A 27,417-nucleotide genomic window follows, 5' to 3' on the forward strand; every position below is an offset into this window, starting at 1 on the left:
ATTCTATTTAAAAATAAAATACCAACGCAAATAAGAGGTTCTCTCAATCTCAATTTTAAAGGTATTCAGATTGGTTATCGCATCATCTGTAAACTAATATCAGACAATTAAAAAGTATATTTTAAAGCAAGTCAAACGCATGTTTTAAAAAGAAATGTTCCATACAAAGCGAAATGCTGCACAATAAAGTGTAATAACTCTTCTTGGTAGATATTTTATGTGCGACGCATAGACCGGAAGTGGACGTGGCACAGCGCTACAGCAGTTCCGGTAGATGTCCGCTTCTGAGAGAGCGATACCGAGAAAGGGATTATCAAGAAACATCCCGGGACAACGTCGCTGTTTTACTTTCTCGATCCCTGGATATACAACTTTCTCATTGGGGGAGCAGTGTCACAGTTTACAACACTTTTAGAGGTGACATGTGATTTACAATCATTAATTTGGTGGACATTCCCGACGAGTTTACCAGATTGATATGCCGATGCTAAGTAGCGTTAGCACGGCCAAATTGCCATTGCTATTCGAAAGAGCTAACGCTAACACCACCGGTTTGCCTTATATTCGCCAGCTGTTTTCCTTGTTATTCGAGTACAGCTGATCAAACTAGGGTCGCTGTCACCCCGTCAGACGACTCATCGTAACTAGCAGGGAAGTTAACCGAGGATATACGGTGCGCGACGTCCTCTAGCTATGTCGTTACACTAGGTAGGAGCGCTAACCTAAGCTGGGTTGCGTACAGATGTGTCTTGTCTGACAATTTAGCTTGCTGTCGTTGTGTAGCATACCAGGTAATCGGTAATGCGGCACTGTGGTCGTTTCATGTCGTGGAGTAATAATGACCGACCTCGCTCGGTTGACATTTAACAGCTCACATCTTACAGCAGTGTCTCGTGGACTGACATTGTCGTTCGTTTCTTCGCGGCATGTCATTGACGTTTGACATGGCATGCCAACCTAATGCGTTGGAGTACAGTGTGTAGCTGTTGTGTAGCACATCCAGAAAAACAAATATGGGACACGCAACAGGCCCATAACACTCAATTGCTGCACAACTCAGGCGATTGCTTTTCTAGCCTGTTCGCCTACACTGTTGAATTATTCAAAGACGTTGTGCAGTGAGCCCGTGTTGGTCCGTCAGATGATATGCTTCTCATCATGCTGTGACCAAGTTTAAGGGCAAAGTATGGCATTTATGCTGACCTGAAATCATCATAGATGAGTTCGAATAATTCTTCTCCGCAAATGTAGTTTTCACTTCCTCAAGAGAGTGAGTAGATGATCACCAGAATTCATAATGCATATTGTCTTGTTTAATCTTCCTAGGATCCTAATGACATACTAGATGTCAGATTTGTTTGTCTGTAAGCTTCCAGATGTATGATACAACTTGTTAATTGTGTTGAGTAGTGACCGATGTCATTGCACTACCAGTACTGTTGAAGTCATGAGCACTAGCACTTAAAAAGGGAGGAGTTTGTATTCACACCTTGTCTTCTTTTCTCTGTATCCGACGACACATTTGCCATAGGTGGTATCAAGAGTGCACTGAGAGGGTGTGGTAAACACAAAAAACAAAACTGTATTGACAAGGAGACATAGACGTCATAAGGTTCACTTATATATACCAGTGCATAACTCTAGCGACCACACGTCAGGACATGTTTTGTGTCCAGTCTAGTTAGGTATAGTTTCTTAATTGTTTTTTACTTGATGTACACACTCATGTACACCCATACACACACTTTAAGCTATAAACAGATGTGCACATTGCGTACAGTAATCGGACATGGGTCTCTCTTGGGGTTTTCATTTAGATTGTCTGTATCAACTATTTGTTGTGAAATTGTGTTGGTGTATGTGTAAAGGTGAGGGGGGGTCCATTGACGCACACTCTGCTCAAGGATTTTTTAAAATGTATAGTTAGTTTCAAAAGGCTTCACAGGACACACCTTATGACAAACCCTATCCATCTAAATGGCAAGAAATACTAAACTATGATAACACTGATCCATGCTGTGATGTAGGATTTGTACACGCAATGAATACACAATGAATGCCTGTATATGGAAGCATAAGGGTATTGGAATGTTATTGGCGCTGGTAGTTACGTATTTTTGGTCATTGTTTAATAATTAATTGCGGAAATGTCATTATGGGAAGACTTAGTGTTTGGAACTGCCACCGTATATATCGTTTTTGAAACTGTATATTCAAGGGATTTGGGATTTCGCAACAAATTTAAGTACTTTTAATATGGCGGCGAATTGCCAACAAAGAAATCCAATAATGCATTTTGACGTACAAGCCATAAGGCTCTCTGTATTGTGGGACCTACTGGACCGGTATTGACGACTATCTTCATTGTTGTTATAATCCCATTCAGCTTTAGGTATGAACTGAGGATGAATGTAAACCAGCAGACTCCAATGGCGTCTCCGTACGGCCAGCCCCAGCCTGGCTATGGCCAGCCCGGCTATGGAGCAGGGTACCCAGCCCCCTACGCGCCTTACAACAACCCCGCATCAGTCTACCAGCCTGGGGCTCCACCTCAAGGTAACGCTGCGTTCCTTCTGTTGAAATATGTGTGTGGGAGAACATGGAGCCACCGAGCAGGATTTTGACAAAATCTAATGTCAACATTTTTGAACAGATGCATCTATCGATATTGTAGGGGTGGCGGTACGGTCAGACAATTGGATCACTTTGAAACCAGGAAAAGGCAACACTTATGCCATATTACAATATCCAAAATCGAAGACGATGTCTAGGCGGGCTATCGTCAACCCAAAGAAATCCTCGTAGACTGAAATTCAACCAACTCCATGAACCAATCGAATGGTCGATGGGGGGGGAAAGATAAAAAAAATCTGCAGGTTATATCTAGATCAACTTAATCGGCATTAGGTCACTCTACTCTACCTGGCAGCCAAAATATCATGCAAGTGCTGTTTGGAGGAAGTCAATGGGTTTCAGATCCATTCATGGTCCGTGTCCCACGCGGTTACGGCAGAGCTTCGAGTGCCCTGTCCCCGGCAGGGTCTCATAGTGGAAGGCAACACGTCGGAAGATTAGGTTCTAGATTTGGTGCTGTGTTTAATATAATCGGTCCGAATGGACGTGCTGCGGTGCGTGTGTCTGACAAGTGCCATGTCTGGTGTGTTCATACTGTGAGCCTATATCACAGACAATATAGAGGCAAAATAACTTATGCCTACCACTTTAAGAATACCAACAGACTTTTTTTTTCCACCCTTTGATCTTTTTAACCGAATACTGCTATACCAATGGCTTGTTCGACACGGTGTTAATTCGTTTGTAGGTGAGTAAATGTTCAGTAAGTCGATGAGCAGTCATCCTTAAGTTGTCAAATTTATGAAAACTATAGTGTTTTGACCTCTTGTCTTATAAGTCTTATAGTCTATTCATCCATACAAATCTTACACCAGAAACTATGGAGCCTTGAATATCATTCAGAATATTTTTTATTTCTAACACAATATAGCCTTTCACTCAAAAATAAAATGCATCGGTTTTGCATGAGTCCCTTCTGCCCCCGTAAAAAATGGATTAAGAAGCGCCTTTTCCTTATGAAAGTAACAGCAGCGATTGTCCATCGACCAATGAGAATTTGAGAGTGCTTATAAAATCAACTGGCCAGCAAATCAGAACTTGACAACTGTACTTTCGAGTCTCATATCCCAATACTGATTCAATGTTGATATATCGCCCAGCCCCACCACAGAGAGACATGTCGGTGTGTCACGCTGCCATTCCTGTTTCAAGCTTCTCTTCTGTGCTCCTCCAAGGCAAACGGCTTCCCGTCGCTTTTCCCCCCCTTTCTTTTCTTGTTACCCAACATGTCTCTATGCTCTACTACTTGAATTGCAGGTTGCTCTCCTTATGCAAGCTTTCCTTCTAAGGCTGTGGCAGCCAACCCAGTCTCTGACCTGTCTTCTCCTCTTGATCTAGGTAAAGCCCTCTCACTTGCTCCCACACTCTTTCTCTAGCTCGCCCTCTCACTCCTTCTATCACACCTTCTTTCCAGTTCTAAGTTTTGGATCCGATTTTTTTTATTTGTTTTAAAGGTTCAATCACGGCTTGCTATCATAAGCATTTTTCTATGTTGATACTATGTGATCAGTTAGACTGTATCTTGTATGCATCTTTGTTGTTTTTGTTGACATTTGTATCGTGGTGGGGGTAAGGGTGTAAGGGCAAGTCGTTTTGTGTCCTTCAATGGGGATCCGGCTGCAGGGAGGTAATCTCTCCCTGTCTGTCTTCCAGGTCCCCTCAGAGGTCCCCCTACATCAGCGCCAGCTCCTGTCTCCGCCGCTCCCCAGGCCTACTCCCACTACGGCCAGGGGGAAATGCAGAATGGACCCCCACCAGGGAGCCAAGCGCCTCCCAGGTAGGCAGGATACAGTTGACCCATTGTCTGCCAGCCATTGTTTGTGTTTTCCTCTCTACGTACTTCTACGCTTCCCTGGTCTCGTTTCTCTCATCCCTCCTGTGGCTGTGCACCATTCAGAGTGTTGGTTTACCTGTTGGAGCATGAAATGACGCAGGACATGTAGTTATAATAAGGCATGGAATCAGAGAGAAATTAGATGCATAAAAAAGTGGATAAACACCGGTAGATGTTTTATTTTAACAGCAAATGCCGGTAAAATACGGGTCAAATAATGTCAAGAAGTAAAAACTAGAAAAGGATAAATACAGCTCAAGCTTAGAAATAACAATAGCAAAAAAAACAATAAAATACTACTTAAAGCTGAGGCAGTGATCGGACATCACGTGAAAACTGCGTCCATAATGTTGAATCTAGATGGAACTAGCTTATATATCAACACTGCTGTTCCAATGCCCCAAATCAATCTTGTGCAGCAAAGAAATCAATTTATTTCTGGACAATAGTTTAAAGTCGATACAGACTATCCACAGTATACGGTGGTATCCGTCCCATAGCTAACTGGCTTTCAGCCTACTCAAGCAGAAACGCTGCTTTCTAGTGTTGTGACTATGGCTGCTTATGTTCTCCCCAGGCCTGCAGTATCTCAGCCATACAACCAGGGGGCAGTGAACTTGTCCGGGCCGCCTCAACCATATCCCCAGCAATATGGGGCCCCACCCCCCGTGCAGCAGGTGACCAATCAAATGACTGGGATGCAGATTTCCACCGGGCCGCCCACCGCAGCAGGTCCAGGCTACGGTAAGACTATGATGGGATTATAACTGCATCAACTCATTGGTGGTCCGCAGAGGCTCAGAGGCTGCCTGTCAAAGGTTATCATGATCTCCGACGAGGTGTAGTTTCTAGTTTAAGCTAAAAGTACACGGCCAACATTTGGGAAATTTCTTCTACAGGCCAATACAGAGCAATGGAAAAATGCTTTTGATTATTATTTGATTGTCTTTTCTTTTTTTTATTTGCGTTACAAATATGAACTGACATTCATGCTGGGTGCTTTGGGATTTTGACCGAGATCATTTCTGTTAGGGATGCACCGATTGAAATTTAAATTCTGGGGCGATACCGATGTTTAATATAACAATTTGGCCGATAGCCGATACCGATGTTTTTTTCTTGTTATTTATTCCCCCTTTTGTGTCAGGGAAACAAACCCTAACCCCCCACACACGCACGTAGACACGAACCACTTATACACACACACACAATGACACAGGGAGAGGCTTTTATGTTTTGTATGAAATCAATCTGTAACATGCAACATTCAACATCAAAATTATTTCAACGTGGGCTTAGGCAGATAGGCCTACGTGCGCCGAAAACAGATCGCTATTTATTTTACTGAACACAGCCTGCATGACGGTGAACTAGACACGTCTTTAGCATATGGAAACTATGGCCTTTTTACAATTTATTTGTTACCAGCATTCGTAGTGTTGATCAACTGAGAAATAGTCCGCCTGAGAAGACGTTGACGTCGCTTAGCAACTGAGGACGCTTGCGGAGTTATACGGCAGAAAGAAAAAAAAGCCGCCAGCGTGCATGTGTTTACAAACAAAAGTGAAAGAAAATGACGGCCGTGTGGGAGTATCTCACCGTCTCGGAGAAAGATCAGCGATATGCAGTTTGTAAGTCATGTCCCAGTGACATTTCAAGAGGCGGAAGCATTAAACATGTAAACATCGGCCACTGCCATCGGTGAATGTCATCTCATTTTCCGATAGGCCGATGGCAGTCAACAGCGCGAATATCGTCCGTTACCGATGTTCGTCCGATACATCGGTGCATCCCTAATTTCTGTCCTTCTTAGTGACATAATTTCCATAAAATATGCATATGAATGGCCTCATTAACTACATGTCCCCTCTCCCCAGCTCCTCCACACAGCTCCCAGCCTCCCACCAGCGCGGCCTACTCCATCGCCCCCCACCCCGCCTACACCCAGGGGCCCCCGCCTGCCTCCATGGCCCCCAGCCAGCCCCCGCCTCCCAGAGACCCCGCCCCCCCCCAGCCCTACTACGGAGGCCCACCGCCTCCTCAGCACCCGGCCTCCTCCGCCTCGGCCGCTCCTCTTCCTCCCCCGCCCTCGTCCCACCAGTCCTTTCCCCCCACCTCCTACCCCGGGCCCCAGGCCCCCCTCCCAGCCGGCCCTCAGGCCCCGCTCCCCCCAGGCCCTCAGGCCCCGCCGCCCTACGCCCAGGGTCCCCCGCCGGCCGGCAGCCAGCCCCACTACGCCCCCGCCCCCCACGCCCACGGCTCCTACCCCGCGGCTAGAGGGCCCCCTCCCCCCTCTCAGCCCGGGCCCTACCCTGCCGCGGGCCCACCTCCTACCTCTGCTCCCCCGGGCCACTACCAAGGGACCATGCCGCCCCAGCCCCCGGCCGGACAGCCCGCAGCCTACCACTCAGGTCCCCCTCCCCCCAGGGCTCAGATGCCTCCCAGCTCCATGGCCCAAACCAACCACCTCCCCCCGGGACCGCAGGGACCCCCAGGCCCACTAGGGCCCCCGGGACCCCTGCAGCAGCCCCCTCCTCAGCCCGGCATGCAAGGCGGTTATCCTCCTCAACAGAACGGTGAGGAAACGTCACGCCGTGACTCCAGAACTGGTCCTGAACCACCATTGTAGTATTATGTAGGTGCAGGTTTAGCGACGACGGCGCTAACTCAACTGCTACGTGTGCTTGTGGAGTGTAGCCGTCAGGGCTGGGTTCAAATATCGATTCATCAATGCACTGCAATTTATTTGTTCTCGATTCAATTTAGATTCCGATTTTTTTTTTAAATAGATTATTTCCATAAAAAAGAAAAGAAAAAAGAAGCATACTCAGTCATTGTAATCTAGAAGCGAGTATGCATAAATGTACATGCCCTTTTACATTTGTCCATTTTATGATTATTAGTTTTATGCTGCAAGTTTAGCTCAGGAACAATACTATACAATGATGTATTCCCTTTTTGCTAGTTAAAGCACAATGAAACGGTTAATTCATTAGGAAATGGTTAATTCTAAATAATATTTCGGTATTTTTGTCTTCTGCACGTATTATTGAATCGATATCAAAGCAATTGGATCAATATCAAATCGAATCGATATCGAATCGAATCAAGACCTTAAGAATCAAATTGAATCGAATTGTGAGGTACCTGGCTATACCCAGCCCTATTTTACTAGCCGTGTGAAAATATTGACCAGACAGGCATGCCTCGTTGGTTAAGGCATCATTTCACTTAAAATGTTCAACTGTACAAAATGTTACTGCATTCTAGAGAGCAAAGTTTCTCAGGATTCAAATGTTATTTCAGCCTTAATCACAGTAGAATCTCAATATATTATAAAATGTAAGGAATAATGGTTGCCAGTTATTAGAAAATAATATATAATTTATATATTATAATATATTTTATTTTCCAAAACGAGACCCCATCCTGGATTACTCCACTTAAACCACAGTTGCCAACAATGATTCCATACTAGTAACTTTCATCTAAAATGTTATGGGTTTATTATCGACATTAACACTTAACTTATTTCCTCGAAGATGCAACCTGTGTCATCGACTAATGATTTGCATATAAAGGTCTCGAACCGTCCCTGTGTCGTGTGCCGCTGTTTGGCCCTGCTCACCTCGCCCCCCCCCTCCGTCCCCAGGTGCGTTCGGGCAGGTGAGAGGACCCCAGCCCGGCTACCCAGGGCCATACCCTGGACAACAGAACTACGGCCCTCAGGCCCCAGCACCAGCCGCACAAGCACAGAAAAGACTTGACCCAGATGCCATCCCTAGCCCGGTAAGAGAGAGACGCACACAGACACACACAGCCCCCCCCCACCCCTCCCCGTGTCCTACTTTTATACGATACGGTACACACTGTACTTCTAGCATTGGTTCCATACAGCCCAGTTTCAGGAATGTTTTTGTGTTTGTGTAAGCCCTGCGTCTCGATGTACCTGAAATAAGAATCAGTCTATCGCCATACGGATGTTTTTTTAACGTACAACACGGTCATCAACGTCTTCTGTATTCTTGGAGCAGACCAGCACGGAACTCCTTAAACATGCATCAATTGGCTAGATCTACCCGGGCATGTCATACAATATACTGCATCCCTAATCTGTGTTTAATCAATACTAATCCACACCACTGATTGGTGTCACCGCGAAGCCGCCTGCTACGCTGTACAGTCTTTACTGACATCTCTGCACTACTCACCCACTATTCTTTTTTCGCTTTTTTTTTTTTATATTTTAACCTTGGTACTTCTGTAACTTGTGCACGCATTCTACGCCCCCCAAAAACAATTGGGCGCCGCACGTACATCCCCTCTTGTGTGTTGGATGTCAAAGCAAGCGTCGGAGCAGCCGGCCGCGCAGAGAGCCAGACATAAAATAGACCCAGACGCTATACCCAGCCCAGTAAGTCTCCTGTGTGTGTGCACCTGGTGTGTGTGCACCTCCTCCCCCCCACCGCCCCCTTGCCACGCTCCAGACCTCGTCCACGGCTTCCTTCACGTCATCTCCACATCACCCCCCTCCCTCCCTCTTTTCCTCTCCTCCTACTTCCTCCCTCTGAAGCGTTTCCCCTCAGCCTGGGCTTCTCACACAGACCCCCCCCCCCCCCCCCCCCTGGCCTCGTTGACTTGGTGGTGCATTGCATGTCGATGATGTGGGCTTTTTTGGTTTTCCTTTCCCCCTCCCTCCATTCACTCACTGCCCTACATTGGCTAACCTCCTTCTTCAAAAGGGAAAAGGATGAAAGGATTTGTCGCTATGGGGAGATATTGTCGTGTTTGAAACTGCCACAGTGGTTCTCATGCAAGACAAAGTTTTCGTTAGCCTAGGTTATGGTATATTTGAGTTGATTTAGGATTTTATATTGCTAAAACTCTTTTGAGTCCTGTCCAGATGGATTCTGATATTCAAGCCATAGAGTCTAATGATTTTACCCTATTTGTAAAATCATTTTAAACAGGCTTTTTGAAGTTGGTCATTAAGTTTCCTCACAAAAATACATCCTTTTGACCATTGTCTATCTCAGACGATTTAGTTTTAGTTGACCTTCTCTAACCAAACCAGCTAACTACTCCAGCTTGCTAGAAGGCTAGCATGCTGAACTTTGCTCAAAACTCTATGCAGCATGTTAGTATTGCCAAACCTGTTTCAATGTACTTCTTTACACTGTGGGTTTGGGCTCTTCAATCCCACTGCCCTGCATGCCAGCTTTCAGCATCCTACTTTACCCACAAAGCATTTCAAAAAGGCATGCACTCAGGATTCCAGACTCTTTTTTTCATAGAAGGCTTGAATGGGGGTTTGAGTTGACTCTTTGTTTATATACTGAATGGATGTATCTGAGCCTACACCATATCTTTGTGGTTTGCTCAGCATATATCTTCTAGTGGCACTAGGTCAAACAAAAGACGACAGTCACAGCACATCCAATCTATTTCTTCCTTTTGGTATGATCTTTTCCGTCTCATGTGGATGGCAGCGTGTGCACCTTCTCCCGCATGGATGTGAAACACCTGAGCACCCACTACACAAGAACCCATGCAGAAGTTAGATTTTACCTTCTCCCCCTTCCTCCTCCTCCTCCTCCCCCTTCCTCCTCTTCCTCGGCTGTGCAGATCCAGGTGATAGAAGATGACCGGGTCAAGACCACTGAACCTTTCACCACGGGGGTCAGGGGTCAGGCCCCGCCCCTCGTCACCAGCAACTTCCACGTCAAAGACCAAGGTGAGGGGGTCCGCCGTTCAAACTAGGGCCAGGCGATGTGGTCAAAGATACTTAATATTATAATAATATATATAAATATTGTGCTGCGATTATAAAGCTGATAATTGCGATTGCGTATGAATCACTTTTAGTGGGATTATCTTAACAATATATCATTGAAACCATTATCGTTTTCACTGGAAAAAAACCTGATGCGACATTTGTTTGGGTCAGTGCCATCAAATATGTTATCTTACATCTGGCAAATAAAAAAATATGCAGCTAGAACTAAAGCAAGAACGCACGCCACTAGATGCAGCTAATGAGACGGATGACATGTGCAGGGTCAAACAGCCAATGAGATGGCCTCATTCTGTATGCCTGTCCTTGTTTGTGTGTGTGCACCTATCAAGGCAACGCCAGCCCGAGGTTTGTCCGCTGCACGGCCTACAACATGCCCTGCACCGCTGACATGGCCAAGCAATCGCAGGTGCCCCTGGCCGCAGTCATCAAGCCCCTGGCCACCCTGCCCCCAGACGAGGTGAGACGCCCTACAACCCCCCCCCCCACCCCCCCCACGTGTCCCGCGGACAGCTGCACGGCACGGGGCGATTATGATTGACCCTTGATGGCCCCCTTCCGCACGGCCTGCTGGGCTGGGATTAGCGCTTTTGCCGCAGTGTTTCATAATGTAGTTGTATTAACAGAGATGGGATTTGCTCCGGGCCGCAGTGCGGTCTATGTAGTTGTAAGATTGACGACTGGATAATCCGACCCGGAAAGGATTACGCAACTAAATACGACGGCAAAATAATTTGTTTGGGCCAGGCTATTTTCACTTCACTTTGTCTGTTAACCAAAAAAAAGGGGAACTGCAGCGACTGGTTTTAAAACTCCTTATTCTGACCTGCCGGTCGGAATCCAAGTCTCTTGTTCCTCATGTTATCTCAATATTGATAGGATCGACAGACAAATATGGCCACTCTCTGTTCCTGTACGGCGCCGTTATGAAATCAATCGGGTATAAGCTGCTTCTAGCGTGTGTGTCGTCAAGTTTAACATCCAGTGAAGCAGGCTTGACTGGTGTGTGCTTCTCCTCCCTGCCACAGACCCCGCCCTACCTGGTAGACCACGGGGAAGCCGGCCCCATCCGATGCAACCGCTGCAAGGCCTACATGTGCCCCTACATGCAGTTCATCGAGGGAGGCAGACGCTTCCAGTGTGGCTTCTGTAGCTGCGTCTCAGACGGTAACTGATCCGAGGCAGCGTGTGTGGTTTGGTCACATCTTGCGTATTGCTGCATAAGTCATGTGTGTGAGGTAAAGGACGATACCAGTCTGGATCTGTCGAACATTCTCTCCTGGCTTCACTGAAAAACCTGTACCAATATGATTGTGTGGCTGGTACCGGTTTGAGTTACTGCCGACAAAGTTCTTCTGCATTTGCTTACATTCATGGTGAAGGCCGGCGCACACTGAATGCGCTGCGGCAGAATCGTTCAAACAACCTGGTCATTTTGGCTAAATATCCCGGTGACCTATGTTTGAGTGAAGCCAGGAGAGACGGTTTGATCATCCAGACCGGTCTTTCCATTCAACATGTTCAGCGGTTGACTGTATTTGTTTGGCTCGCCCCGTATCCAGTGCCACCCCACTACTTCCAGCATCTGGACCACACTGGGAAGCGGGTGGACTGTTACGACCGGCCAGAGCTCTCGCTGGGCAGCTACGAGTTCCTCGCCACGGTGGACTACTGCAAGGTAAAGCAGTGGAGCTTACAAGGGGCCGTCTTGTTGAAACCATTTCGGGATGTAATCGAAATGCGATTAGTTCGACCAATATTGCGATTTTTCTTTTTATAGTCCCTTATGTCCTGTATTATTCACTAGACAAGCAATAAAAATCATTCTATATGTATGACCAATACAACATTGGAAGCATTCAACATATAAACTGCTCTTTCCTTTGGGCTATGCCTAAAGGATGATTTAACTATTGAATTGTAAAAGAAAAAAAAAATACGAATCTTGCTGATCTCAGTAACGGTTACAAACTTAGTTTTTTTTGCCGCCTTTGTGATTTGCATATCACGTAATCATCAATTACATCGCAATTTCAGTTTGAATTTAATTAACCGTACAGCCCTAACGTCGTGCTAACTGCGGTTCACCATATCCTTAACCAGAAGGTGATGGCTAAGCTAATGCGTGCTAATCGGCTAATGCTAATTCCTTCCGATTGCACGACAGAACAACAAGCTTCCTCAGCCGCCCGCCTTCATCTTCCTCATCGACGTGTCCTACAACGCCGTCAAGAGCGGCATGGTCAACATCGTCTGCCAGGAGCTCAAGACCCTGCTGGACCACCTGCCAAGGTCCGCACGCAAATACACACACGCACACACAGGAGCACATAGTTAAGCCCGGTGATGTACAATATACGGTGCTCTAAATGCACAGTAAACACCTTTTTATGGTGTCATAAAAAACACTCTGTCTCCATTCAAAATAACTTTGCCGACGATAAACATTGACATTTCCACGCAGATGATTTATGGAAAGATATACAATGTAATAGGCTCTTTTTCCCCCTCCCTCTCTGCTCCTCGCTCCCTCTCTCCCCCTCCCTCCCTCCCTCCCTCCCTCCCCCTAGGGAGAACCCGGAGATGGACTCTGTGGTGCGGGTGGGCTTCGTCACCTACAACAAGGTGCTGCACTTCTACAACGTCAAGGCCAGCCTGGCCCAGCCCCAGATGCTGGTGGTGTCGGACGTGGCAGACATGTTTGTGCCGCTGCTGGACGGCTTCCTGGTCAACGTCAAGGAGAGCCGCATGGTCATCGACAGGTGGGACGGGAACGAAGGCTGTCCCATAAAAACATGTTTTATGCGGTGCGATTCTACTGTGAGTGGCACTTGTGTCAATGGTAACTGGGGTGGATTCACTGTAAACGAGAGGTGGTGCACGTCCCTATTTCGGGGCTGGTATTAATGTCACGTGAACCCTTTCTGCCCTCCTAGCCGTTCCCCCATCATGCATTGCATCCATCGCGCGTTTTATCCCGTTGATTATTCTACTAGATCACGGGACGCCATCAGCTCTGCTTTGACCGTGGGCCAGTGGAGCACTTTGAGGCTGCTGCTGTATATCGTATTCACAACCATCGCTAATGGAAGCCGTCGTCTGATTTATTTTGTACACGTTTCATTCTGCAGTTTGCTGGACCAGATCCCGGAGATGTTTGCAGACACGCGGGAGACGGAGACGGTCTTTGGGCCCGTCATCCAGGCCGGGCTGGAGGCCCTTAAGGTACCGTGGAACGGTCACCCAGACCCCCTCCCAACCACCACCACCAAACCCAGTGCTCAGGCTCAAACACACATTGATAGTCCCCACTGTTAATCACCTGTCTGTGAGCCCTGGTTGTCCTTTATTGCGTTTCAATATCTATCACCGGCCTCTTCCAGGATTTGTGTAATGCTATTTTAACTTTTTTTATTTGTCAATTTTTACTATCCTCGACCCCATCACATCCCATCGCTGACCGAGTGACCGAGGTTGATAATTTCTTTCTCTCTATCTCTCTCTGATGGGCCCCCAGGCGGCGGACTGTGCAGGCAAGCTGTTTGTCTTTCACACCTCGCTGCCCATCGCCGAGGCTCCTGGCAAGCTGAAGAACCGGGAGGACAAGAAGCTGATCGGCACCGACAAGGAGAAGGTAACACGCCTGACAGGTGGCGTTGCCAGATTGTGCCAGATCCCCCCCCCCTCCCCCAATCTGGCAACCCGGGCTGCCAGATTGGGGGGGGGGGAATCTGCCCAATCTGGCAACGCTGCTGACGTAGTCATAGTAGTCATGCATAGTCCCACCTGTGCGGATTCCCTCCGCTTCCAGCTGACAGTTATCGTTCTGTTCCCCCCCCCCCCCCCCCCCCCCCCCAGTCTCTGTTCCAGCCCCAGGTGGGCTTCTACAGCACCCTGGCCAAGGACTGCGTGGCGCAGGGCTGCTGCGTGGACCTCTTCCTCTTCCCCAACCAGTACGTGGACGTGGCCACGCTCGGGGTGGTCCCCGTGTCCACGGGCGGCTCCGTCTACAAGTACACCTACTTCCAGGTGAGACCGCCCACACCGTCCGTCCACTCCCCCTCCCTTCCGCCCTCCTTCGTAAGAGCACGGTTCAACTTCAGGTCGTAAACACTCAGCCCCTTCCTCTATTTGGGGGTTTCGGTAGTCTTTTAGGTGTGCGAAAAATGCTTGTTCTGGTGTCTATGGGGTGTACACTGTTAGTGCCGGCATCTCTTGTGTGTACGATTCTTGTACGAGTCTTCTAGCATTGTGTGTGTGTTAAAAGTATTGGTTTGTCCTCGCGGCTGCAGGCTCAGTCGGACCGAGAGCGGTTCCTGAACGACCTCCGGAGGAACGTGGAGAAACCCATGGGCTTCGACGCGGTTCTGAGGGTCCGCACCAGCACCGGTGAGGCCCCGTCTTAAGCGCTCGCTTGTTTAAACTCGTAGTAAACCACATCATTATTTTTCTCATTACGCAAGAGTGAGAAATGTCCCTACCCACTGTGAAAGTGTGAGCAATTAATCAAAATTAATTGCATAACTGAATGAACCGGAACCTTCTGTCTGGGAGTCAAACGCCTTGACCTCCAAACGACCCCACGCCTGCTATTATTTTAGTTTTTTTTGTTTCTCTGATGAAATTACCATCTGTCCCCCTCTTTCTCCCCCCCCCTCCCCATGATTAGGCATCCGGGCCACGGACTTCTTCGGCTCCTTCTTCATGAGCAACACCACCGACGTGGAGCTGGCCGGCCTGGACTGTGACAAGACGGTGACCGTGGAGTTCCGCCATGACGACAAGCTCAGCGAGGAGACCGGTGCACTCATGCAGGTGTGTGTGTTTGATGTATTTTTTATTAAACCTTTATTTTAATTTAACACCAGCACCCTGGACAACGCAAGCAGTAGCAACTCGACAACATAAAGTTTCAGAGATTTCAAAATAGCATTTTGTACAAATAACGTACAATATGAAATCTAAGATACAATAGCATAGTAACAACGGAGGCTTTCGAGGTGCAAAAAATGTACAGATAAGGGAGGGCACTGCTAGTTTCTTCACAATAGATTTATAAACATTTAATGACAACAGGGGTCACCATTCAAGCTCGGACTGCAAAGTGTTTCAGGTGTATGGTGTGTGGAAGCGACAAGTCCTTTTTCTCGCTTCTGTACTCACATTGGGGACTGACAACTAGATAACGTCCTTGGAATGCAAGGAAGAGTGTGTGATACTATTACACTAGAGTGATGATGGGGGGACGATTTTTTCAATCATTTCTATAATTCATTGTTGGTTGATCATTTATTTATCTTGGCCTTCGGGCCCGGGAGTAAACGATATCTGATACCCGTGGTATCAGATATCGTGGCGTATCAAATAAATGGAGTTTCAACCCTGACGGTCATTACAATATGTTTATAGAAGTATCACTGTACACTAAGGGGATATAATCGATTAGGTTCAAAACAGGTATCAGACCTGCTTCATTCAACTGCTCTCTTCATTCATTACATTGCCTATAATGCTATAGCAGCATGTATACCAAGCGGTTTTCAATAGGTTGACCTATGCTCAGCCAGGTGTCTGTCCTCCATGTTGTGGTTGTTAACGTGTGTGCTGGGTGCGTTCCGCTCCAGTGTGCCGTGCTGTACACCAGCTGCAGCGGCCAGAGGCGCCTGCGCGTCCACAACATGGCCGTCAACTGCTGCTCCCAGCTGGCAGACCTGTACCGCAACTGCGAGACAGACACCATCATCAACTTCTTCTCCAAATACGGTGAGGGACTTTCCTTCAACCCCTCGTCACTTCAAGCATCGTATGAGACATCCGCTACTTCTAATTGGCGTGGAAATAAAGCATTTTTTATGTTTTTTTAATATAACGATTTGGGCAAACAATCTAAATGCGATTATTTCGAACAATATTGCGATTGAGTGTTTTGTCTTTCTAAAGTTCCTCATGCTCAGTATTATTCACTAAACAAGCAAGCAATAATTTGTTCTATAGTATGACCAACACAACATTGGAAGCAGTAAACATATAAACTGCTCTTTCATTTAAGCCAGGCCTATGTGCTATCTTTATTTAAAAATAAATAAATATGAATCTTACTGATCTCACAAAAAAGTAAGTTTTATTTCGCAGCCTTTGCGATTTGCAAATCGCGTTCTATTACATTGCGGTTTCGGTTTGATTTAGATTAATCATTCAGCCCTACTGGGTAATCGTTGTTGTTGATGGGCCATGGCCGTAGTGATCAGACGCCGTGTTGCAATAGCTGCAGGTTCTAGTTCTGTGTGCGTGTGTGTTGCAGCGTTCCGCAGCGTGCTGACCAGCCCCACTAAGACGGTGAGGGAGGGCCTGGTCAACCAGTGTGCTGCGATACTGGCGTGCTACCGCAAGAACTGTGCCAGCCCCTCCTCAGCAGGCCAGGTAGGAGATGACCCTCGCCCCCTCCATCTGTGGCTCCCTCACTTACCCTCTCCCTCTTACTCACGCCGCTCCCTTTTTAATGGCCGCCTTATTAAAGCGTTCAATCAGTTCCTTATTTTTTTTTATGTATATTACGTTAATAGACAAATTTATAAAACACAACAACGCCCATCTTCATTTTCTTGAAGTCTCTCTTCCCAAAGGTTTAAACTAGCCTAAATAGACAGACCCAAGATTGGTCTTTGTTTGGTAGACAGAGGATAGCCATGATGAGCTTTAAGATTGACTTAACCATGACTGAGGTAACCGCACAGATCCCCTTAAGGGTTGAACTGACTTAAACAGACAAAGTATATATTTTTTATTAATTAAATGTTTGATAGAAAAGAACAGCTGGATACATTTCTTTCGTACGATTTAAAAATCTTCTATTCAAACATTTTGTGTATTATTTTGGGGAAATTTTAAAGTTCTCAGTTAAAAAATGTTTTTGGAGAGAAATGCTGAGTAAAGGCACACAAAAATAATCTTTTGAATGATTGTGATTTCAATATCGACAAATAATCGTGTTTATAATTTATGACTTTTTTTTTTCCATAATTGAGCCGCCCTAATATAAAGCTCAATGAGGCATAAATCAGGAGTCTAACTCCCTCCCTCTCCCCTGCAGTTGATCCTGCCCGAGTGCATGAAGCTGCTGCCGGTGTACCTGAACTGCGTGCTGAAGAGCGACGTGCTGCTGCCCGCGGCCGACGTGTCGCTGGACGACCGCGCCTACCTCCGGCAGCTGCTCAGCGGCATGGACGTCTCCGAGAGCCACGTCTTCTTCTACCCCCGCCTGCTGCCCCTGGTGAGAGCTAACGCACGCACGCACGCACGCACACACACGTACGTGTGTGGTGCATGGTCGATCACACCAACCAGCCGCTTGTAAATGTATTGTCGGCCACGGATGATACTGGCCGCCCTCTTTCTTATAGGCGCTGTAGGTAAGACGTAAGAGCTGTCATTTTAGTATGACACAGCTGTCCGTCGGCTATTGCTGAGTGAAATGCTCTGTGAAAATATCTGCTCTGGTTGACTGCGTGACTACAATTCAGAGTTAAGCAGCTCCAGGCTCATTCCTGACCATTCCAGGCAGGTGGTCTCTGATTGGTCTGGGGAGTCCATCTTGCCTGTCAATCTCATGTCCACACGGCCTATCATGGCTCCGCCCCAGGTGCACTAATGCCACTGTGGAGAAACGTACGGAGGCAGTCAGCAGAGCGAGAGGGGGGATGCGCTTTTGTTGTAGTTTTTCAAAATATTGCCTTCTTGCTTTTCTCCACTCTTTGTCGACCGGTCCATTTTTTAAAAAAAGATTAAAGATTTGCTGCAATAAGACCATTATGCGCAATCCTTCCCCTATAGGGAGGGGATTCGGCAGCGGCTTAGCGATATGATAAGAGAATATAATGTTTTGGAATTCTCTAAATACGATTCTGTGATACAATATGCAACTTTATTTTTTGATTTAACGCATGGGTTTAATGTTGGGGATCCTCATGTCTGTCGCAGTTCCACTAAAGTAGAAAACACTAAGGCAACCTCTTTGGGCGGTACCGTCAATGGACTTCCACTTATAATTACAATAATATTAATGACATTAGCATTTCACTGATTTCATCAACAGCCCATTAACATTCAGTCAGATGACATTGAGGTTCTGATGATCTGGTTTAAAAAAAAATGGAGGAAGCAAAGAATCCCCCCCCCCCCCCCCCCCCGCGCTATTGCCTTTGGGTGCAATTCCTCCAGGTGAGCCTCACAGGAGCAGGGGGTAACATTCATGCCGCGTAGCGCCCTGACACACCTGACCTTTACCCGCTCTGTCTCTCCTAGATGAAGCTGGAGGGCGACTCGCTGCCCCTGGCGGTGCGGGACTCGGAGGAGCGGCTGTCCAAGGGCGGAGCCTACCTCCTGGAGACGGGCCTGCACCTGTTCCTGTGGGTGGGGGCCAATGCCCAGCAGGAGCTGCTGCTCAACATTTTCGGCACGCCGAGCTTCGGCCAGATCGACCCCAACCTGGTGAGGGGCCCACAAACGCAAACGGGTTTTCTGTCGACTCGGTTTAATCATGGGGTTTGAATGGGCTTGTCTGCTGCATGGCTTACATTGGATCAATGCACGTATCAGTTAGTCTGCAGCAGAATTGATATGATTCGACGAAAATCAGTCATCTTAATCAAACTATTTATACGAAAAAAACGTTGATCGGAAAATCGCGACAGAAAATGAAATGCATACTTTTGCATCTCACTGGTCCTCCGCCCCCTGCCGCTGGTTATGGGGCAGGCGTCGTGTGTTTCCTCACCTCTCCTCTGTCGGCACATGTGCTCTGGATGTAACCTCAGAATGTGTTTTATGCGTGTCCTCACCCCAGACGAGCCTACCGGTGCTGGACAATCCATTCTCCAAGAGACTCCGAGAGATCGTAGACGCCTTCCGGGCACAGAGGTCCCGTTACATGAAGGTCCGCAACCACAGCCACTCACATGCCTTCCTTACCCTTTTGCTGTATGGTCTGTTCATTTTCAATTTTGTATACCTCATGTTCTATTATTCTAACGTTGCCTCTTCTTTTCTCTCTCTCTCTCGTGGTGTGTGTGTGTGTGTGTGTGTGTGTGTGTGTGTGTGTGTGTGTGTGTGTGTGTGTGTGTGTGTGTGTGTGTGTGTGTGTGTGTGTGTGTGTGTGTGTGTGTGTGTGTCTGCTGTCTGCTGTCTGCAGTTGATTGTGGTAAAACAGGAAGACAAGGCCGAGCTCATATTCAGGCACTTCCTGGTTGAGGACAAGAACGCCAGCGGCGGAGCGTCATACGTGGACTTCCTGTGTCACATGCACAAGGAGATCCGCCAGCTCCTCAGCTAGGACACTCCCCCTCCCCCCCCGACCACATGTGAACATACCCCTCCCACCCCCCCCCTCCCGATCCGCCCTCCTCTCTTGACTCAACGGCACCTCCTTCCCCTCACTCCTGAAGCGCGTTATCTTTTGATTTTTTTTACCTAATACACTAAACCCCCTCTCCGTGTCAGCCAAGGTCCAGAGACATATTTAATTATATACCGCCTGCTGGAGAGACTCATTGTCTTGTCCATGCAGCAGAGAGATAGTGAGATTGTGTGTGCGTGTGTGTGTGCTTGTGTGTATGTTTGTGACTAATGGACAGAGGAGGAGGAACAGGAGGTTTGTCGAAATCAAGTTTTATCACAGCGAGAGTCGTTGGCATGAGTGTCCAAGTCTATAACGTTTGCTTATGAAACTGTATACGAGTGACTATGTGGGTTAATAAATGTGTGAGCGAATGAGGGAGGTGGAGAAGTGATGTTGATTGTAGTCTGTGTACTGTCTGTACCACTAGCACTGAAGGCTGTTCGAGGTGTGGAAACGAGCCAATAGCAAACATGCTAATCGCATACATGACTCTTTTTGTATGATTGAAAATCCAGTAGGGAAAAAGAGGACTACTACTCAACGAGACATATATCAAATAAATTAAATAAATCCTGTTCTTTACAACCTGTAGAAATTATTTTTTTTCCATTTTATATCTTTACTCACTGTTCTTGCCAAGGCCTTGGCCTCCCCTTATCCATGATGGCTCGCTCGCTCCACCCTTTTTGGTGTGCATTTGTGGACAGATTTCCTAAAGTTTAGCAGCACACTGCTGTGCGGCCATTTTCCTGCATGTCCGTGCGCCGCCAGGGTGAACTGTGTTAATGAGTGGAACGACCAATCAAGTCCTCTTACTTGGTATGGTACGAAGGCACGTGATGTAAAACCACAACGCAGCATGATACGTTTGTTGGCCTTTTTCTTATTTTCCATGTTCCTCAACAGAAAATAACATTTTGAAGCGGGACTGAAGACATGGTCATGGACTGAATCATGATGCCACAATGCACATGCTTCAGTCAGATTAGAATGGCTGTGAGGCTGATCATTCCTGGATAATTATGGGATGCACCTGGTATTCAGTCCAAGGAGCTATAACAACAGCACATGCTTTGCTGGCACGATAGAGGCGTGCAAAGAAGGATTGGGCTAATGGATCAGATTTGTATATAGGTTGTCTTCGCTCTGACAACGTTTAAATTGTAAACACAATTCAATGGAAAATGTGTTTGAAATGCTTGAACCGTTGTAGGTTTCGAGACGAATGTCATCACAAACGCACACCACTTGCCTGCAATCATCAACTGCAGGCAAAAGGCTTGGAAGTGTGTCAATAAGGGTGGTCCTGGTGAATTTCTCTTGAGGAACAGAGGGATCTGCCAATACACGCACTCGCATGCATATTGGGAGGATTAAGACTTGATTTCCTCTCACCTGCCGTTTTTGTTTTATTTTTTTCAGCTCACTCATATTGTGTGACCCCCTTCCTGTTTATGTGCCCTTACCCTGTCAGATTTGTTTTAGCCCATGTGTATGACTGAAACACTTATTTCCGTTTCACCCAACTACCCCCTCATTCACAGACACACACCTTTTTAATTTTGTTTTGTTCAATGCCTTTTTGGACCGCTAATAATAAAATGATTGTTTAAAGGGTTGAAACTAGCTTCACCTTTTTCAAGTTGTCTTTCCCCTGCCTCCATGGTAAATACCTCTTGATTGCCAATTATATTCCCATTGGTGTGAACATAGGGGGATAATAAATTGTCCAAAGAAATGCTCTGTCAAAAGTAAAATATAAGTAGAATTTTATTATTCATGTTATTGTTACCTGAAGGACAAACAGTGAGCCGAATATAAGTCATCAAAGGAAACGTTTTTTAGAAAAATAGATATTTCACAGGAGGTTAAGTGCCATTTGCCGATCGATTAATAGCAAAGAAACATCCATGAAACATTTTCCTCAACACAGTCTGACTGTGGCGTTCACCCAGCCGAGCCGAAAGGCTGGGTAGAGGGGCTCGGTGAAGGAGGCGTGGAAGGTGTGTAGGGGGGTCAACGCCCCCTCGGAGACGCTATAAAACGTCAACGTCCCCGCTGACCAGTCCAAATAAACCCCCACCCTGTTGGAGCAGGGAGCGACGGTCAGGGCGACGTTCACGCCGTTGTGCCAGGCGTTGTACCCGTTTTTGGTGCAGCTCATTCCCCAGGAGGAGTCGTTGCGTCCGAGGTGGCAGTCGTCCCCCTCTCCTTTCCGGTGCATCCGCCCGTAGGCCACCCCCAGCTGAACCCTCCCAGTCAGCTCGGTCTCCCAGTAGCAGCGATGCTTTAGCCCCTCCACGCACAGCACCTGGGTCCAGAAGTCAAACCTCTCGGGGAGGTCCTCCGTGGGCTGAGTTATCCATCGCCTGGCGTGCCTGTTCCCCTCGGAAATGGTCAGGTCCCTGTGGGCGGTGTTGGGGTCCAGAGAGATCTGTGTGGTATCTGGGGGAGGAGCAGCATTTAGATTAACCCTGGAGTCGACCGTACGGCAGTATCGCATTGTTTTAGAAGATGCAGTCTTTCTCACATTTCTTTGGGTCCTCTTGGATTCTGCATTCACCACAATGATCAGCACTGCAGGATCGGAGCAGAATTTCAAAAGGCAGATTGGTTGAGTTCAATTTGATGACAACAGTTATTGAAACACAAAGACGAAAGTTGAGCAAATTATTTTGAAGGACTGATCTACTGGTTTATCGTGCCACCACCTTGGTCCGATGCTGAATGAAATGAGGATTTGCACCTGAGATTCTCCAGAGGGCAATGGGGGTCGTCCAACATGGTGTAGAGCAGCCTCAGTCCGTCGTCCCCTGGGTGGTTGTAGCTCAAGTCCAGCTCTCTCAGGGAGCACGCGTTCAGAGCTGATGCCAGAAAAGTACAGCCTTCTTCACTGATCCTACAAAGGGGCAAACTGGACCACAACAAGACGTTTGTAAGACATACCTGCTTGACACTGCTTGGCCATTTCACTGAGTTTCTAGAGCAGAGGTTCACCTGAGCAATTCTAGTGTACAGAAAGGACTCGTCAGTCCATGGGAAAGCTGCTTCACTCCTAAATCCCCCAGGCTGTTGTCAGTCAGGTCCAACGTTTTCAGTCCAGAGGATTTTGAGTGGAGAACTGAGGTCAGCGATATGCAGCTCTTTTCTGTTAAACTGCAGTTCTTTAATCTAGAAAAAACAATCAGCCATGTGAGCAAATTAGTTTTTCCTTTATGCAGACAGATTAATTGTATGCCATGTCATTTGAGCTTTGGTATCACGGTGAGTATCACTGCTGTAGTACTGAACACACGCACACAGAAACAATGATGTGCTGACCTGAGTGTTTCAAGTCTGCATTTCTTCAGCCCATCAGAGAGCTGCATTACCCCTTCATCTGTCAGCTTGTTCTCACTCAGGTCTAACTCTTTAAGATGAGATGAACTGATGCAAGAGGCCAAGTCTTTACAGCACTTTGCTGTGAGGTAACATCCTCCCAGACTGCAGGAAGGAGACAAAACCTCACTGTACAAAACTAACCAGGAAATGTTGAGTTCAAGAAGTTGGTATTAATTCAATGTTATAGCATCTGGACAATCTGGTAGGTACAGTTAAAACCTTGAAATATTACTTTGTTCTTGAAACGTAGGGTGAATACTATTTGGTCCAGTCAATTAAGGTAGGTATTAACATTACAAAGGATTGGGTACTCACTTGGCTATTTCTGACTCTTTAACCACAGGCAGTAGCCGAAAAAGTCCTTCCTCAGACCTGATGTAGCTGCCAAGCTGAAACACCGTCAACCTCTCCTCTGACGTAAGCAGTATGTAGACCAGCGTGGAACACTGAGTGGGTGACAGTTTAGCCGTTGAAAGGCTTCCAGATCGCAGGTAACTCTGAATCTCCTCTACCAGGGAGTTGTCATGTATCTCATTGAGACAATGTAACAGATTCATACATCGCTCCGAGTAATTGGAAGCCCTGATCTTCTCCTTGATGTGTTTGGCAATCTCTAATCGGACCTTGGCGTTTGATTTACTCTGGGTCAACAGACCTCTCAACAGAGTCTGGTTGGACTCCAGTGACAGACCCAATAGAAAGCGAAGGAAGAGGTCGAAACGCCCGTCAGGGCTGTGCAAAGCCTTGTCCACTGCTGCTTTGTAGAGAATGAGTGCAGATGGATCTCTGAACGGTATGAACCTGGATCCAGATGACTTCTTCACCAACACATTGTCTTTGTCGTTGTTGAATTTGAGGAACACGTAAAGAGCAGCGAGGAATTCTTGAATGCTGAGATGCACAAAACAAAACACCTTCTCCTGACCCAGTGTCAGTTCCTGGTTGAAGATTTGTGTGTAGATGCCCGAGAACAACGATTCCTGTGTGGTGTCGATGCGGTGAATTATCAGGTCCTTCTCGTAGAATATGAAATTGCCCTTCTCCAGCTCTTTAAAGGCCAACTGACCAAGGGAAATAAGGTTAAACCTCGTACTCTCGACGTTGGACTGTCTCCGTCCTTGCGTCATGCCCTCCTCATGCAGGGCCAGGAAGTGTATGTACATCTGCGTCAGCGTCTTTGGCGTCTGCTGCTGACTCTGTCTTGTGGTTTTGGTAAATTCCTTCTCAAGGACTGTTGCGATCAGCCAGCAGAAGACGGGTATGTGGCACATGATGTGGAGGCTCCTGGTGGACTTCACGTGGGAGTGTATCTGTTCGGCCAGTCGTTGGTCACTGATTTTCCTCCTGAAGTACTCCTCCTTCTGGAGGTCACTGAAGCCCCTCACCTCGGTCACCAGGTCGATGCACTCGCCAGGGATCTGGTCTGTGGCAGCCGGTCTGGAGGTCACCCAGACCAGGGCGAAGGGGAGCAGGGTGCCCCTAATGATATTAGTCAGCAGCACTTGTATTGTGGTTTGCTGCGACACTTCGGTCACTAACTCACATTTGAAGTCGAGGGAGAGGCGGCTCTCGTCGAGACCGTCCAGTATGAGCAGCACTTTCAACGTGTCCAACCTCTGGACCTCTTTCACTTGAGGATAAAACGTAAGCAAAAGCTCTGATACACTTGTAGGCTTATGTATGAGATTAAGGTCTCGAAATGAAAGTGGAAATACAAAATCCAGGTTGTGATTGTGTTTATCCTCTGCCCAGTCTAAAGCAAACTTACTGGTGGATACCGTTTTTCCAATGCCAGCCACACCCATGGTGAGGACAGTCCTCACGGGGTGTTCCTGTTTGTCCGAAAGACAGAAGATATCGTTGCATCTGATGGTTTCCTCCTGGGTTTCTGTGATCTGGGACACCCTCTCAATCTGTCTTACCTCGTGCTCTTGATTGACAGCCCTAACTCCTCCCACCACCACGTAAAGTTCTGTGTACTTCTTATCGAGAGAAATCTTGTTTCCTTGTGTCAGAAGCCCCTCGCGCATATGGCTGAATTTGCTCTTAAGCGCAGACTTCAATGCCTGTTGACATTTTAAAATCGGATCTCCTAGGAAAAGGCACAAGGAAATATAATTGTTAGTTTGACATTGCTTTACTTAGTCTGTCTGTCTCCCCCTTTTCTTTGTTTTGAATGTCTCAAAGGTCATGTTGTCTCACGTAATTCGACGATTCATCCTTGAAAGAATGAACAGAAGCTAAGCTCAACTACGTGACTTTACTGCAATGTTCAAGGCTTAAAACTGGATGAAACCAATGCTTCAAATGCTTCTCTGCTTTTCACCACTTACCATTGCTTTCAGTTGGAGGAGCAGTTCCCACTGTGATAGGATCAGCCAATGGTTTCACTGGTAGACCGGATCCTTTCCATTAAAGATTTAGTACAGGAATGGAAAGAAAGCTCTTGCATAAGAAGCTGGGATTACAGGATAAATGTTGTACAGATCACATGGCTGATTTGTAGCTAAAATAAGTACCTTGATTGTTGGAATTCACATTTGTGTTTAGGTTGACTGAACCACCTATTTGACAATTGGTGAAGGTAAGAGCCACGATGGTGCTTTCATTCTGGGCTGTACAGTTGAGATGCACTGGTTGGACGGCTGCTGGATTACTGTCCACTATTGATGGGGAAAGAGGTGTTATTTATCTGCTTTGGTCCTTGGTGGTGTGATTCATATCAAAACAGCAAGCAGTAATAGTAGCATTATTCATAAATCATCATAATTAGGAATGATTAAAAATAACCCGAACCCTAATAATGATTAAAACCCCTCACCCGCATTATCAATCTTTGGAGCATTCTCCTCGACCTCCATGCATTCCTCTGTGTGGTAATAATAAGTAATATTGCGAACAGAAACTGCAAGTGCTGCACTGATATATGACTGCAAAGACACTGCAAGTGAGATTTGTGACAGCTTTATTCAACTTCCTCCCGAAAGCAAGGGGAAACTGACGCACAAGAAAACGTGTGGTTTTGATTTCCCCGCTGTATGTGTTATATAGCCTTATGGTTAAATGACTGCATCACATTTTCAGTCCATCACGTACAGTGCATGCACTGCTAACCCACCCCGACGTTAACAATAGACCCCTTACCTAAAAAAAAAGTATGTTAACATACATTTTTATATTTTATTATAAAATAAATCAGTGGAATTCTTTGGGTGAAATGAACAGTTAAAATGTGTCCCTGTTTGATATCCTTTATCCTCGATGGTTATCAAAAAGAAATATGCACATTTAGGTAAAAAGAAGAATATAAAATATAATGAAATGTTGCATTCAGTCACTGGTAATTGCCAGGGCAAATAGGTGATAAAGGGTCAGTCAAAGTGAACTTGAAAGTGATATTCCCAGAGTAGGTGACTCAATAATAGCTGATGGATGGTATGTGTGCGTGAAAGAATGTAAATAAATGGGATTCCTTGCTTCCGCAATACTAAGTATTGGCAGGTTGACAAAATAGATAGGCTACCATCCTACAGAGGTCGCTATAGGGCATACGAAAATACTCAATTTACATTAACTCTTTTTTTTTTTTTTTCTCGGCATCGCTCATTAAAAAAAAAGAAAAAGTTGTGCTTGTCTGTAATTATAAAACATTTGGGTGGTATACAATTTATAAATTCAAAAAGAAAGTCATGTGAAAATATATATTTTGCTCCCTAGTCGGCCTATAAGAGTAACATGGAAAATACCATCATCTTTGTGGCTAATTTGCCTGAAAAGCAAAACCTGGGTAGAGCTTCTGAGTCGCAGTGGCCTTATACATGTGGCCTTGTGGAATCCTAAAGAGGCTGTACCATTTTGTATGACAACCCTTCCTAGCCTCTTCTTGAGTATGACATAGATCACAGACCCTGCCTCCAGTATGCTCTCGTTTCACACTCCCAGGAGTCTTTGCTGTAGTCCTCAGAGTACAGGACCATGGTAAGCCAGGGCAGCGTTCTGGATGGTTGGGAAGCTGCGGATGTGCATCTGTAACCTTCACTCTGGTGAAGGACCTCGGACAAACAGCCAAGGTGATGCATTGACGGGGAACAAGATCACAGGTTCTGTAGGTCGATCACATGACATCCTTAGTGTTTAAAGGAAAACTAGCCAAAGAACAAGGATTCGGAAAGGATCATACTGGTTTTGCAGTCCAAATCCTACTGTACTCAACTGTACTGTCCTTCAGCTTCATGCTCCGCAAGATTCTGACTTCAAGGTTTCCACAGTGTTATGACACATTTATAAGTGTGTGTGTTTTATGAAAGGATCAGGGAGCAAATGCTGGAGGACAATCGTGTATAATTATGATAAAAAATAATTATTAATAGCTATTCTAAA

The 27,417-nt window shown here is 46.5% G+C and overlaps 2 protein-coding genes across 6 annotated transcripts; one reads left to right on the forward strand and one right to left on the reverse strand.

The window, feature by feature from the left end:
- Positions 1 to 251: 251 nt before the first annotated feature.
- On the forward strand, positions 252 to 20,241 carry sec24c (SEC24 homolog C, COPII coat complex component). Of its 4 annotated transcripts, XM_060035999.1 has the most exons (25): positions 252 to 417; positions 2,387 to 2,556; positions 3,892 to 3,972; positions 4,288 to 4,411; positions 5,046 to 5,212; positions 6,346 to 7,044; positions 8,121 to 8,257; positions 8,814 to 8,882; positions 10,094 to 10,202; positions 10,595 to 10,722; positions 11,291 to 11,429; positions 11,825 to 11,940; positions 12,430 to 12,554; positions 12,833 to 13,024; positions 13,394 to 13,487; positions 13,780 to 13,896; positions 14,121 to 14,291; positions 14,555 to 14,651; positions 14,932 to 15,077; positions 15,887 to 16,025; positions 16,564 to 16,682; positions 17,353 to 17,532; positions 18,564 to 18,749; positions 19,105 to 19,194; positions 19,450 to 20,241. In XM_060035999.1, exons 2-25 carry the CDS (start codon positions 2,406 to 2,408, stop codon positions 19,588 to 19,590), a joined length of 3,717 nt encoding a protein of 1,238 aa, XP_059891982.1. In that variant the 5' UTR covers positions 252 to 417; positions 2,387 to 2,405; the 3' UTR covers positions 19,591 to 20,241. The 4 variants fall into 4 exon arrangements, with proteins under 4 accessions (XP_059891982.1, XP_059891983.1, XP_059891984.1 ...); XM_060036000.1 differs by lacking the exon at positions 8,814 to 8,882; XM_060036001.1 differs by lacking the exon at positions 3,892 to 3,972.
- Positions 20,242 to 21,408: 1,167 nt separating this feature from the next.
- On the reverse strand, positions 21,409 to 26,012 carry LOC132445983 (NACHT, LRR and PYD domains-containing protein 3-like). 2 transcript variants are annotated; one of them, XM_060036004.1, is made up of 9 exons: positions 25,859 to 26,012; positions 25,557 to 25,700; positions 25,371 to 25,442; positions 23,353 to 25,129; positions 22,978 to 23,139; positions 22,654 to 22,827; positions 22,403 to 22,570; positions 22,187 to 22,233; positions 21,409 to 22,101 (listed from the first exon to the last, which is right to left on the reverse strand). In XM_060036004.1, the coding sequence occupies exons 1-9, from the start codon at positions 25,896 to 25,898 to the stop codon at positions 21,581 to 21,583; spliced, it is 3,105 nt and encodes a 1,034-aa protein (XP_059891987.1). In that variant the 5' UTR covers positions 25,899 to 26,012; the 3' UTR covers positions 21,409 to 21,580. The 2 variants fall into 2 exon arrangements, with proteins under 2 accessions (XP_059891987.1, XP_059891988.1); XM_060036005.1 differs by lacking the exon at positions 22,978 to 23,139.
- Positions 26,013 to 27,417: the final 1,405 nt, after the last annotated feature.

This window comes from Gadus macrocephalus, chromosome 18, assembly GCF_031168955.1.
Source record: "Gadus macrocephalus chromosome 18, ASM3116895v1".
In the NCBI taxonomy this organism is placed as follows: domain Eukaryota; kingdom Metazoa; phylum Chordata; class Actinopteri; order Gadiformes; family Gadidae; genus Gadus; species Gadus macrocephalus.

Bases quoted from the DNA above. Each gene is read 5' to 3' on its own strand.
- sec24c (XM_060035999.1), top strand. From the start codon at position 2,406: ATGAATGTAAACCAGCAGACTCCAATGGCGTCTCCGTACGGCCAGCCC. The intron at 11,430-11,824 runs GTAACTGATCCG...CCCCGTATCCAG, and splicing joins CTGTAGCTGCGTCTCAGACG to TGCCACCCCACTACTTCCAG. The intron at 13,025-13,393 runs GTGGGACGGGAA...TTCATTCTGCAG, and splicing joins AGCCGCATGGTCATCGACAG to TTTGCTGGACCAGATCCCGG.
- LOC132445983 (XM_060036004.1), bottom strand. From the start codon at position 25,898: ATGGAGGTCGAGGAGAATGCTCCAAAGATTGATAATGCGG. The intron at 22,571-22,653 runs GTGAACCTCTGC...GTTGTGGTCCAG, and splicing joins TGTACACTAGAATTGCTCAG to TTTGCCCCTTTGTAGGATCA. The intron at 22,102-22,186 runs GTGAGAAAGACT...CTCCTCCCCCAG, and splicing joins CCAAGAGGACCCAAAGAAAT to ATACCACACAGATCTCTCTG.